Raw genomic sequence first — 14,876 nt, forward strand, 5'->3', positions numbered from 1 at the left:
AAATATAATGGTGCGACATCAAACCTAACCACAAAGAAATACTTTTTAAGCGCATTGCTAGCCACAAAGACTACATTTTAAATAAAAAGTTACATTGTCCGACGAAAACACTTCTTTATATTTATTATTCATAATATTGTTCAAAATTGTGTTATAAAGCTTTTTACAATTCTCTGACATATATATTGTGACAGGTCTTATATTAACACGATAAATCTATTGAGAAAAATGTAACCCTCAATTCAGTTGAAGACTCGATAAAATATGCAAACACTATGTGTGTTTACGTTATTTGCTCTTATCAGTGAGATTGATTGTCTAGTCAAATAACAAACACAATTTATTAATATGGTTTAAGATAAGATGGTATTAAATATCACATAATATCAGACAAAAATCATATGGAAAATGCATAGGTTAATTTATACTCAGATAAGGATTGTTGCGAAAGGAAACGGAGTAAAATACACGATATTTCCCCCACAGGCTTGCTTAGTTTCAATTCACTGACTTTTATGATTCTTATATTTATCAGACGGTAAACTTAATGCAAATGCAAATTCAATGTATGCTATTTTGCATTACAATTTTGATCCTTCAATGAATTACTTGAAATAATTGCATCTGCATTTGCATTCTACTTAAGCTATGCGGTTACAAAGACATTCTCAACTTCTTAATATGGTATGTTTAAAACAATCTTCTCACTAATGTACATATCCAGTAATTGAAAAACTCCATTCCGCTCTGACATGGGTTAATATTGCATGTCTTACTATATTGAAGTGTTTTCAAGCTTAATTCCAAAACTGCTATATATAGGATTACTGTCTTAAATAAATTAAATATCCTTTGTCAACAGGGAGTTAAATACATTATTGGTAATACCCTGTTAAACTTAATTTTATTTAAAGAAAAAAAAAACATTTTGCAAGTCAGCTAAATAGACGTCTGATTAAAATTGTAAGTTTATTGATAAAACGTTGTATTATAAGAATTGTGTAGTTGACAGAAACATACTTTTACGTTTTACCTATGGTTTGACATTTACAGGAACAACATGTAATTTGGAAACGGTCTATTACATAACCATTTATGATATGGAATTGTCACGTTTAAAGTTCGAATAGTCCGTTCAAAGTGTATGAGATTTCGGTAGTAGCATTCTAAAATTACAAAATGACGCTCTTTGTTACACCATAATGAAGTTCACATTACCTTTCAACTTCATGATTGCATTTCATGTCAACATTAGCGGAAGCTTGCCACATGTATAAGATTCTGCAAACATAAATTAATGATTTCTAGGATGTAAGCACATATTAATTCATCCGTTATTAAATTAATTAACCTAGCTCAGAAAATATTCATATCTGATCACAATCAACTCTCATAATACATTTCATAAAAATCCCAAAAGACTACAATTGTGTCCCAATATTGTTAACGGCGTATCTAAAATCGCTTAGGACAAGACAAATTTATTACCTCCTCGACCTTAATTAGGACTTTTTATGTCCCTTTATTGACCAACTTTCAAACTAGCGTTTGACCTATATCACAAGGTTTGAACAAGAATCTCCTGAGCTAATCAGAACTGACGTATAACATTTTATCTAATATGTTTCTTCTACATGATACATATCTGTAAAAGACTAAAGAGAAATGAAAATATCCTGTAAACTTAAATGCGGTCACATTTAATATTTTTATTATGGTGAAAAGAAGTAATATGTATGTGATTAATTTTGTCTCGCATTTTAAATAAAAAATACATAGCTGTCGAACTATTTATAGTAACTTTATTGAACGCCGATCTATTTAAGAGAGAGGCTATATTTTAAGATATTCTGTGCTTATTTTTAAGTAAAATATTTTATTTACGTAAATTTATTTGCAATTTTTACTGAACCTGTCTTATCATAGGAACTCTGGAACAGGACCGCATATTGCGGCGCATAAATTCGAATCCGTACCGGCTTTACATATTGTTTGTCCGACCTTTGAATACCTTTTCATATAATGCGAGCGTGTGGTCTTTAATTATCTAATCTCTATTTAATAAAATCTGCTAATTTAAAAATCAGTCAGGCGAATGGCGGATGTCACTCCTTGTCTTTTTTATAATACCATAAAATTTGACCAGTTTTAAAAGAGATAGATTGGGTTCAATTGATAACATATTTTTTGAGGCCATATACTCGTATAATACTTAAAGATATTTAGATGTAGCAGAAACGTTTCAAAAAACCGTTACACGATCGAAAATATGCGCCGCAATCCGCGGTCCCGTTCTCGAGTTCTTATTTGAATAAAAGGATTAATTATTTACGTTTAAAGAAAAGTTGGTCCTTTCTTTAAATAACTGCCAGATTTTTTTATTGACACTATATATTCGTATTGTGAGTACATATAGTGTGTAGGATTTTAAACACGGCATATATACTTTGTGTGAAGTCAAAACGTGTTTATTCTATATATACAAAAAGACTGTGTAGCAATTATCAATATTTTCAAATATCAAATTTGTGCATAGTATATATCTTTAATTTAAAAATGTTGTTACTGAAATCTCATAAATGACGGATAAACTATTCAAACTTAAAGCTTTTCTTGATGATGGCTGGTACTGCAAATTAAACACGATTTGAGCATAAAACATGATGAAGTCCAAGTCATAAAGTATTTAATTTATTGATTGGATGGAAACTTTATTGTGCAGCTAAAGGCTAAAATAAAGATAATGTCAAGTTGCGCTAACGATATAATTTCTTGATTCATATCAGAAATGTAAACGGACATGCAAAAATGTAGGTCTGTTTGTTTAAAAGAATATACATTTGTTATTATTTACAATTATATTTGAATAATCGTAGAATACTTATACTATTTGAAATGAATGTTAAATTCAGCTTCCTGATTCAGTAATATTTGTTTATGATTATGATCATCCAAGATAAGTTTACAAACAAATTATATGTAATTTCGGTATTCTATATTGTTATTATTATTATAATTTTGACAATTCTATAACCTTTTATGCCACGTTTTCTTCTCTTGTTATGTGTAATCAAACACATGAGGTTGCGTGCGTAGCGTCAAACAGATTCAGCTAATATATACATATAAAATAATGATATATTTGATAATAATATAAAATTCAACGTTTTTATATCCAGTAATAAGATATACCGTCAATCTCAATCATATGATACAACCACGTTTTTATATAGAAACATTGATGCCTTATAGATAATAAGAGTTACATGAATGTTTTTCATAGAAAAGAAATATCATATTCGCAGGGAGATAAACATAAAAGAAACATTTAAGTATATCAAAAGAGTCTTTCAAAACTAAGTAAATTTCATGGAAAGAACGAAATTTTGCACATTCTTATAGTGGAGGGGGGGTGGGGGTCATCATCCTCTATCCCCCCCCTCCGTTCTGGATCGGCATATGTGTATAATAACTACGACACCGTTCATAAAATCGACAGGACGTTTGGTTGTTTTTGTTCAGTTCATTTGTTAAAATGTTAAAATCGTATTCATATCTACTTACAAGTTAACTCAATTATCTCAAATTAATTTATAAATAAATAAATCAATCAATCAATCAAAGAAAAAGAATTGTTCAAGACTCTCTTACACTGTCTCTGACGTGTATATTGAAAAATAATTACGCTTGACATTTTTTCTTCGAGTAATCGAAGGTCTAGTAAATCTGGTGATTTATGAGTTACCGTATTCACGCTTTTTGAACACAACGGATGAATAACTATACATGAATATCAGCAAAAAAATTGTTTCGCCACGGATACACATTAAACAATTTTCAGATCAGCCTGTGCAGATCAAAGAAAATAAAATATGATAACCTTTACTTTAATCGTTAATTCTGAATTATGTTCTTAACAGTTTTGTTTTAATTTAATTATGATGTAAATTATACTGTATTTTTGCTATATTTATATCATATTAGTCAAATCAAATGATCCATGTGATTCACAATAATCAAATTATTCACATTATGCATCCTAAAACTGTGCAACAAAAACGTTTCAAACGAAACTGTGCTACCTAAAAAGAAAGTAAAACAAACAAATACATTCATGATTTTATTAGCATGGCTTATTTGCACTGATTTTTATCATTTTAATTTGCCTTGAAGAAGGTGAAACAAATTGAATTCTGCTTTAATGCTTTAAAGAAGTCGATGAGAGCACAAAAAAACTGTTTTGCATATTATATTTGAAACAAGCATATTTTTATATTTTACTAAAACTGTCAGCATAAAGAAATGAACAAATATAAATGCTAAAAATCTTGCTCTTTTAATCAATGTCTAATTTTTGACATTAATATAGTTCGCACAAATAGGCTGCAAGTTTCACCTTCTCGGTTAAAACGCGTATGAATTTTACAAATGTCTTTTTAGTATTAATTAGAAGCTCTGCTCATTAAATACGGTGTTTTGCTGAATATTAATTAAATGAGGCACATGTTTTCAAATAGATGAAAAATATCATTCCATTTCGAAAGACTTTATTGCATGCACCTCTTCTTAAGTTAACATACTTTTAAAATGGCCTTTTCGCACTTGGGGTTATTAAGTGTTTTTCGTTGTTGTTTTTGTAGTTGTTGTTTTTTCTTCAAAAGACACAGAAATAATATTCTCCGTTTTCTTAAAAAGGATTCCTCTATAACAATAGAAAAAAGAGGTAAAAAAGTCGGTTTACAGACAGAATGCAAGTTACAATTTTATACATAAACTTTAAATGGTTTTGTTTGAAACACTGATCGCGTGTCAATGATTTGCTATATCATATTTGCCGTAATGATAACAAAACAATGCCCTTTTCTTTAAGTCGTTATATACCTAAAATAACTGTTTTACACTACAAGCTACATCATATGTTTATTTCTTTAACCAAATACAAAAATTAACACTTTTACATAATAACGTACAATTTTTTTGTTTCAAATAGATTTAGTTTTGTATTATTCATATTTGATCGATATAGGCAAGCAAACACAAAATCTAGAGAGAAACATACAGATATTTTCATCTGCAAAACAATTTATTGTCAGCTTTTTTAAAAAATGTTTAAATGCGTCTCTTAAATGTTTTTATGCATGAAATGTATGTGTGTACACTATCTGAAATTTATAAATTTAATGGTGTTAAACTGTAAGAGCTCGAAGTAATACCCGGTAAATCACTAATTTACAGCAGCTTCAGCGCTTAAAATGCCGAGCGGTAATGCCAGCGTTTGAATAGAAATGTTTTATTGTTACATGTTCTTGTATTGTCACTTTATAGGTACTCTATTTTTTCCCAAACTTTTCCCATTCATACGCATTTAAATGCAAAATTCTCCTAAATTTATCAACCTTTATTTCCTAGCAAATATTCTCTCTATGTCTTGGGGGGAAATGCTTAACATATATTAGCAAATTTCCGACATAATAAATTGACTCTTTCTTTATTATTTTTTTTTATGATATTGCCATATTAGGACGCCAATAGATTCTTAACTTGTGCTTTCATTGTGTTATTATTGTTAGTTTTTTTAGAGGAATGAAACCGTATTTAAATACGACTAAAATGAGTTAAATACAGAAATATGATTTTTTTCTTCTGCAATGAAAATACATTATGATTGAACAGAACCTATGTAGCATTTGATCACGTGTGCTGAAGTCTATAGACCCATGCGGCTTGGCCTTGATTTATGTAAAAAAAACAGTTCATAATGTTTCTTGTAATACATGTAACTATAATAAACAATTTATTTTTGTATCTATAGGTGATTATTGGAATAAAAATATGTCTCAATTAGAGCAATAAGATAATCGAGTATCAGTGTTTTTTTAAGTAAATTAATTTAGTATTATGTTCTAAGAATGATACAAGATTCCAAAGTACAAACATACTGGACTGGACTTAATATTTTGAAAGTACTCTAGGGAATGCACCATTGAATAATAATAATAATAATAATAATGATTATATGAGCTCAATTTATTTGATCTTTTATTTATTTTGATCACTTACTGTTTCATTATGCATGTTTTACCTCGATTCAAAACAACGAAATTCAGGTACACATAATTGTTTATCATGTAATATGATAACAAACAAAATTGGTTTTGTTCAGAGATTTTGTTTGTAGAAAGGAGTAAAAATGACTTGAATATCTTATTTTCAACGCTTTTACCATTAAACTTATTATAGATATGTGGTAACATTTTGCAGACCACTGTTCTTTATCTTCTTTTATATTTACTTAAAAAGATATTTAAACACATGTTTTGAATAAGTGTTCTTAAACAAGAAGAGCAAACGTTTCAACAATTTTATATATAAGCTTTACATTTGGTGGAATCATTCGTGTATTTGTTTTTATTTAAACAACATATGATAAAGATGTGCGTTATTAAATTCCTGCGATTTTATCATTTTCTCATAGGATTGACTTATATGATCACTTTCCTTAAGCAGAAGTACCTAAAAGCAGGAACATTTTGCAAACGATAAGGAATGACCTTTGACTATGTGAGAAGTACACTTAAACATGACTACTAAGTATTTTATTTACACCATTAGGGATGACATTCGACCTTCATATTTAGAAGTACTAAAAAGCATGCGAAAATCATGTCGAAGTTGGCTTGAGGACAACTATAAAAAAATTGTGTTTTAATTATGTTGTTTGTGAGCTTTTTAACTGTTATTAGAGATGATTGAATTTAGTCAATCAAAAAAGTATAAAGAGCAATGTTCGTGCAATCGGGATATTTTTCAGGATTTGAGTAATAACAAGGATAACAATTTTGGACATAAATTCATTTTCACATGTGCAACGATTTTTTGTCGGCAAATGCTTCTCCAGTAATCATATTAAAAATGTTAAATGTGACGATTAACCTAAATGGTGAAAATAATGTGTTTTATTAGCTTTTCCTTTTAAGAAATCAACCGCTCCTGTTGCAATATTTGAACGTCGTGAGCTAAAAGGTTTAATGGAAAAAAGAAATGTAGAATAAAGACCATAATACAGATACATTTACAAGTAACATATGTGCCGCGTCATGACAAAACCAACATAGTGCGTTTGCGACCAGCATGGATCCAGACCAGCCTGCGCCTCCGCGCAGTCTGGTCAAGATCCATGCTTTTCGCTATCAGTTTCTCTGCTTGAAATAGGGTTGGTAAGCGAACAGCATGAATCCTGATCAGAGTGCGCGGATGTGCAGGCTGGTCTGGAATCCATGCTTGTCGCAAACGCACTATGTTGGTTTTGTCGTGACGCGGCTCATATAATCTTTTTGATAAAATATATTTCATATGACTTATTTTGATAATTATTTTGTGCAAATGACATGGACTAATAAGAAATGTTAAATGAGAAAAAGGGGCAGTACTTTTAAACCCGGATGATCCATATGCATTTAAACTTTGTTTTACTTTTGTTTATCTGTTGTGTTGAACATCGACTACTTTCCTGAGCATCAGTGTATTGGAAGTGTATTCACTGAGTTGGTAAGGGAGCGTAAACATGTTTTAATTTGAAGATATTAAGTTTGGTTTATAATAATTGAAAACATTATAATATTAGTTTTTTGCTCAATAGTCAACTTGATAAAAAAGTGTAAAAATAAAATAAGATAAATAAATAAACCTTGCCTGTTTCATTATTGATAATGTTGATTATTACTTTGCTGGAGGGAGAACATAAGTTGAAAAAACTACCATAACAATGAAAGTTAAAAAAAACTGTTTGATGTAAGATGCATGACTCTTCTTTTAAAATATATTTTGTAATATTGCATCATAGTTATTTCCATAATGCTGTGCGATATGTGCAAGTAGTTGATAATGTTTGTTTGTCGTACAAGTTGTGATAAATGAAATGAGCCGTGTCACGACAAAACCAACATAGTGCGTTTGCGACCAGCATAGATCCAGACCAGACTGCGCATCCGCGCAGTCTGATCAGGATCCTTGCTGTTCGCTATCAGTTTCTCTACTTGTTATAGAGTTTGTAAGCGAACAGCATGGATCCTGATCAGACTGCGCGGATGCGCAGGCTGGCCTGGATCCATGCTGGTCGCAAACCCATTATGTTGGTTTTGTCGAGACGCGTCTCTTTCATCTTCAATGTAATCAGTGATTAAAACTGTCTTTAGTGATGCAGATAATGTAGATACTTAATTGTTTTAAGAAATTGTATAATGATAACATTTTTAATAATTTAAATATCGATTTATTCAAAATACAAATTGATATCATGTGATTTACCAATGTTGTTTTTTTTCTTTTATTTCAGACGGAAAATGTAGCACTGATTGTATATTTCAAGGACAAGTGAAAAGTATTTGTAAGAATTTGGTGACGATTCATTCTTCTTTATCAAATGTAAAGGTTGTGAAATGGTTCTATATAAGTTATATTGGATATATATCAACTTTATTAAACAGGTTTTAACGTTTTATGTCTAACTGACTTGATCAACAATAATAATGGATATGTTGCAAAAGTAATATAGGAATTTACTTTGGGAACGACAAAAACTATATGTGCACCCCTGTTATTTACTCGGAGGCACTAAAAGAACAAATTTAAGACTAAATAATTCTCGATATTCTTAGTTGGTTAGTTTAACCAGTAAAAATGCCGACCCCACAAACAATGCCGGGCTCATTAGCTGAGTTTTTTCTACTTGCGGAGACGAATCCAAAAGAGTTCAATCCAATGAGTTATATTAAACCTTACACTAATGGTACGAATATGACTGATATAGACATAGAAGAAAAGATTATTGGAAGAAGTCTTGCGTTAGTAATAGCATATGGCGTTCTTGCAGCAGTGGCTTTGTTTGGAAACATTCTTGTGTGTCATGTGATCTTCAGTCGAAGGCGCATGCGTACTGTGACAAATATATTCATTGCAAATCTTGCAGTGTCGGATCTACTTCTTATAGTACTTAACGTTCCATTTAACATCGCAAAGGATTTGATGAGAGAGTGGTTATTTGGAGATGCTTTGTGTCGCATCATGAACATGTCCCTTATAATGTCGTGTTATGCTTCTACATTGACACTAACAGTTATAGCTTTAGACAGACACCGTGTATTGTTATACCCTTTACGTCCACGAATCATGAAGTCCGGAGGAATGGTGGTTGTGTCACTAATATGGCTTGTTTCAGTATGTTTAGCACTACCCTTTGCAATTTACAGCAAACCGCTAAAAATCGATTGGCTTTATACACATTTCACAAGGTGTATGCCCAATTATCCGAGTCCAAAAATTGAACAATGTTTGACGATTATTACAATAATCCTCCAATACTTTATTCCACTTACGGTGATTGGCGTCACATACGGACGAATAGTACGTCGAATATGGGAAAGAACGGACCTTGGCGCAGTAACAGCATATCAGCATGCCTGTAGATCAAAGCACAAGAAAAAAAGCATAAAAATGTTGATGATAGTAGTCATTGTTTTTGCCATCTGCTGGATGCCACTAAATCTATACCATTTGCTTACTGATGTCCATCCTGATATAGAGGCATTTAATTATGACACTACAGCTTTCTTTGTTTGCCATTGGATTGCTCTGAGTTCCACTTGTTACAATCCGTTTATATACTGTTGGCTTAACGAGGCATTCCGTGCTGAGATAAGAGCTGTTTTTAGATGTTGTTGCCCTGTTGATATCAATATATACCCCCGAGATAACAAAATGGACTCTTTAAGCCAATCAGATTCAATGTCGCTCCAAATCAAACCGAAGTCTTTGTTTACATCGAAGCGAAACAGTACAATGGTTGAGAATCTCAATACGTCATTGCATCATAATCATACACACAGCGGATGTGACTGTCGGAGTAATTTTTTGACGTCATCAACATGGCGGAACGGTAATCCCGCAACAGAAAGCGTTGACCTCTTGGAACATGAAAGAAATCAAGCTGCGTGCCCCCATTATAAACGTTACACTAAATAAACAGGTTTTATATATGTCTTATAAGGAAGTGCTTTGAGTTGTTTATAGTCAAAATATGAAATAATTTTATATCAAAGTACTGTATAAACTATTTTCTGTATGTGTATGTAAATAAATATTGTAAATTCAAAAAAGTAGAAAATAAATGTACATTAATTTTGATGATAAATTGCATATAAATGTTTGAAAATGTTATAGTTGGAATATAGTAATGCTGCATATTCCCAGGAATTATGTATATAGCTGTTTTATTGTATATATCCTTTTTGTATATAGTTTATTATGTAATGTAGATAACTTTTAAACAGAGAGACACATAACATTTTACATTTAATGTTATTCAATTTTTAATTTAAAATACTACTCGAATGGTCTTCTACTACACATGTAATATGTTTTTATCATTCATTTTCCTGATTTCATTTGTTGTTTTATCAGTAAAATATTTGATTTTATCTTACATTATTCTAATCTTACACTTTTCTTTTGTATTATTTTATTAACATAGATTTATTGAAACTTCTTTGTTGTATGTTATTTATCTTAGACTGTAATTTTGTTAGAAAAATATTCTACGAACTGTAATAATAATTGTTGTATTTTTTTCTTTGAAACATCCTTTATTATCAGAATTGATTGTAAATTAAATTGCTCATTTATAAGAAAGCAAAACATCAAGTTCAATTTTCCAGCAGTGTCTCGATCTTATTCCATAATAACAAGCAAGAAAGTACTTAAGTTAGTTGTTTTATTTCTAATTAAAAAATCTCATTTTCGTATAATATTAATTTGCTTTTCCTTTGCAAATAAACTTTTCTAATACTACTATCAAAAATCTTGCTAATAATTATGTAAACCCTAACTTATTTCTTACAATTATATTATGCTATTTGGTATATTGAATAATAACATATCATAAACATTTAGAAACTAAATATATTGATATAAATAATGCATGCATGCGAACGTGTTTGAGTACGTACGTACATATGTATGTGCATTTTTCCATAGATGGTATTGTTGTGTCGTGTATCTGCAAAAATGTTGAATATTTTATCATAATTAACTAAAAAGGAAAAAAACACTTGAATAGTATAAACGTTTTGAAAAGTATAGCCAGTGTTCCTATTATAACATTAACTTTTTCTGTGTATAAAAGTAACATTTGCTTCGTTAGCATAAATGTGTTTGCTATGAACATGTTTTAATCATTGTAATATACTCGTACATGTATGGTTACTTAGATATCATTACAAAAACCTATTTGCTTTTGCAGAAATTATCTTTTAAGATATGGTTTGCAGACAAACACATGCTCAAATTAAATTCAACTGATAAGCTTATGTATGATTTCCAAACAAGTGACTGTGAATATGTTTTGATGGTCTGAAATGTGAGTGCAGATGTTGTTGAGTTAAATAAAATAGTTTTTGACAAAAAGTATGTTATTATGAGCTTTAATCCTATAACATCACAATTTACGTTGTGTCAGATATCGCATTAAGTATAACGTAACAAATGATCTCCTTTGAGGTCCTAACAACTACAAAAATGTAATTTGAAAATCTTACATGATTCAACTTTGGTGCTTAAAATTGAAAAAAAACATTTAGAAAATAATGAAACTATTCCAAAACTTATTGAAAATTGATTCTAGGCCGATTTTTAGCCCGATTTAAGTTAAAAATGTTTAAGCACCCCTATTACTTGTTAAATCATGATGCGCAATAAAAACATTGTTCAGGAAAAACGAAGTGAGTAAATTATTTTTTTACACATTATTTTTATAGAACTGATATCAAATGGTATACATTTTTGGAAACAGTCCCATTATATCAAAACACATCTGTGGAGTCAATTAAAAGACCGATAAAATGTTATGGATCATTTTATTCAAAGAACAAAAGAATAAGAAATTGATATCAAAGACATATTAAACGTTATACATTATTAGCTTGCTCTATGAACGACATTTTCCAAATTAAGCTCTGTCCATCTTAAATTTAAAGCATTCATTTTTCATGAAAAAGCAAGTCATTATAAAAATGATCTTCTGTAAGAAACAACACAACATTTTTTTAAACACCGCACGGATATATACACTTGAATTACAAAAGAATGTTAGTGATGAAATTAATCTTAAAAAAAAACAGTACCTATTGATATAAATATAATCAAGAGCATATCCCTACATTGATCTAAAACCCCTGGCACTAAAGGGCGGCGTTCTCACGGCGTCCGAAAAAAATTCAAAACGCTGAGGTGAGCGCAGTAAGATCGCAAACATCGCCGCAGCATCGCGGTGGCATCGCATAGAACGCCGAGTGACGGCGTTTGAGCATGCTCAAAACAAACGCCGTCAGTTGGCGTTATGATAGGAGTGTTGTGGGATCGCATTAAGGACGACGTAGCAACTCAGGAGCATCTCCTACCATGCAACAGGAGCGCCGTGAGAGCGCAGAAGGATCGCCGAATGAACGCCGTTCTTAGCCACGGCGCTTGTACGGAGATTGTGCAGTGTCTCTACCGCGCTTATACTGTGTGTGTACGGTGCTTTTACGGAGCTTTATTTTTTCTAAAACGCTCTTACTGCGACTTTACGGCACTGACACGGTGACCACTGCGCACTCAATGGGATTCTACTGCATTTTTCTGAATTGCAGAATACGGTACAGTAGAATCCCTACTTAAAAATCTTGAAACAAAGACTACCTCGGAATTTAAGACAAACCCTCTATTTACACCAATTTTTAAAAGAAGGGAATGGGAATTTTCTGTTCTTTATGTCAACGGTAACATAACCTACAATTAAGACAATCCCACTGATCCACTTTTAAGATCATAAGTTTCAGTCCCAATTTATTGTTTTATTATCTAACCCCACTTTTGAGACCACTGATATTTCAGTCAATATCCTTTCAGATAACAAGTTTGTTGTTATTCACCTGCTTGAATTCTCTAAAGGATGACACTTGATGAAACAATGTGTTAAAACTGTTATGATTGGAAAATTGTATAAAGGTGAGAAAATAAACTTCAGATTGGTTAAATGTTAAGTTCTGCACATGTACTTTGTGAAGAATTATTTCTAAATTAATACATGAATTATGTACATAAAACAAGACCTATGAAAATTCAATTTATTTATTAAATATCTCAAGACTAATCTTCTAATTAGGATTAGATATTATAACATCAGTTTATAGTAATATTTGAATGTTATAATATAATTGTTTAAATATGTTTCTACATGAGAATACAAATAGAGTGGTAATGATTTATTTATGCCTTGATACTCATATCTACTATTAAGACCATCCGCTATTAAGACCACTTTAGTCAAGTCCATTTGGTGGTCTTAATAGAGGGTTTTCACTGTATATATAGAACGTGTTTGCAAGTAATTGTCCTTTAAATCAAGGATGATGAACGGAAGCAAGCTGGAATACTGCTTGATCGCATGCAGGTGCAGCAGGTACACGACTATTCAGAATGAGTAATCGCTGGTATATGAAGCATGAATTCAGCGCAGTGTGAACCGTGTGAACGCTGTGAAAGCGCAGTAGAAGTGCAGCGGAAGCACAAAGAACGCAGTAAAAGTGCAGTCCGAACGCAGACAATCGCCATTTAAAACGCCATAAGAACGCATTGTATAAGAACGCCATGGAAGCTCTATACTAACATCATGATCGCCGTGTGGACGCCATGAAGACGCCGTGAAGTCCCCATGCCATCAACATATCAGATGTTTCTTGCGATCTCGCGGCGCTTTGTTAAATTTATTATCGCCGTGCAAACGCAGTGAAAGCGCAGTCTAGTGTGACAGGGCCTTAAGTACATGAATAATTGACATATATGTACCTAGATTACCAAGTTACATTACATGTTAAAAGTCCCTTGCATTAAGACATGTTACAAATCTTTTAGGTCGTAGAAGCCCTAAATAAATTGCAATGATAGCTATAAAATTACCAAAAAAAAAAAATAATAATAACAATACCTAAAATAGCTAAACACAACAAACACATATCCATGTTTGCTTTTGCGTCTTGGAAATATGGTATCCTAAAAGATCTAAAGGATGCTGGACTAAAAGGCAGACTTCCTCTATTCATTTCTGAATTTCTAAACGATAGGCACTTTAAAGTAAGACTTGGTTCAACTTTTTTCTGAGGACCACCAACAAGAACAAGGTGTTCCTATATGTAGACGATCTTCTTATCTGCTATCGATCGTAAAGTATGGGAACAATTGAAAGGCAACTTCAACAAAATTTAGATAAAATTCAAAAGTGGGCAATAGAAAATGGTTTTAAATTTTCAAAGTCAAAAACTCAATGTGTTCATTTTTGTCGATTGCGGAAACACCATAATGACCCTGAACTTTACATGTCTGGTTCTAAAATTCCAGTAGTTGGTGAAGCTAAGTTTTTAGGAATTATATTTGATTAAAAACTTTCTTTTATACCACATATTAAACATTTGAAAACAAAATGCCTAAAAGCTTTAAATTTACTAAAGGTTTTATGAAGTACAAATTGGGGATAAAATTCTTCCACATTACTGAAATTATACAGAAGTTTAATCCGATCAAAATGAGATTATTGTCTGCAAGAAAATCATATGTTTAAATGCTAGATACCATACATCACCAGGGTTTACGTTTAGCTTTAGGTGCTTTTCGCACCACACCTAAAGTCCATATGCGGAATCTCGGGAACCATCGCTTCATCTTCGTCGGAAAAAAGCTATTACTTCAATATGCAACTAGAATGTTATCTAAAAGCAAAAATCCAGCTATAAATATTAGTTTCAAACCAAGTTATACTGAAAATATGTTAACAAACCAAAGGAAAT

General features: G+C 31.3%; 1 protein-coding gene across 1 annotated transcript; it reads left to right on the forward strand.

Annotated features, from left to right (window-relative positions):
- Positions 1-8,341: 8,341 nt before the first annotated feature.
- On the forward strand, positions 8,342-11,460 carry LOC132727667 (G-protein coupled receptor 83-like). The gene has a single exon (XM_060713234.1). It carries the CDS (start codon positions 8,680-8,682, stop codon positions 10,018-10,020), a length of 1,341 nt encoding a protein of 446 aa, XP_060569217.1. The 5' UTR covers positions 8,342-8,679; the 3' UTR covers positions 10,021-11,460.
- Positions 11,461-14,876: the final 3,416 nt, after the last annotated feature.

The sequence above is a fragment of the Ruditapes philippinarum genome, unplaced genomic scaffold (assembly GCF_026571515.1).
Source record: "Ruditapes philippinarum isolate M1 unplaced genomic scaffold, ASM2657151v2 ctg278_1_1_1_1, whole genome shotgun sequence".
In the NCBI taxonomy this organism is placed as follows: domain Eukaryota; kingdom Metazoa; phylum Mollusca; class Bivalvia; order Venerida; family Veneridae; genus Ruditapes; species Ruditapes philippinarum.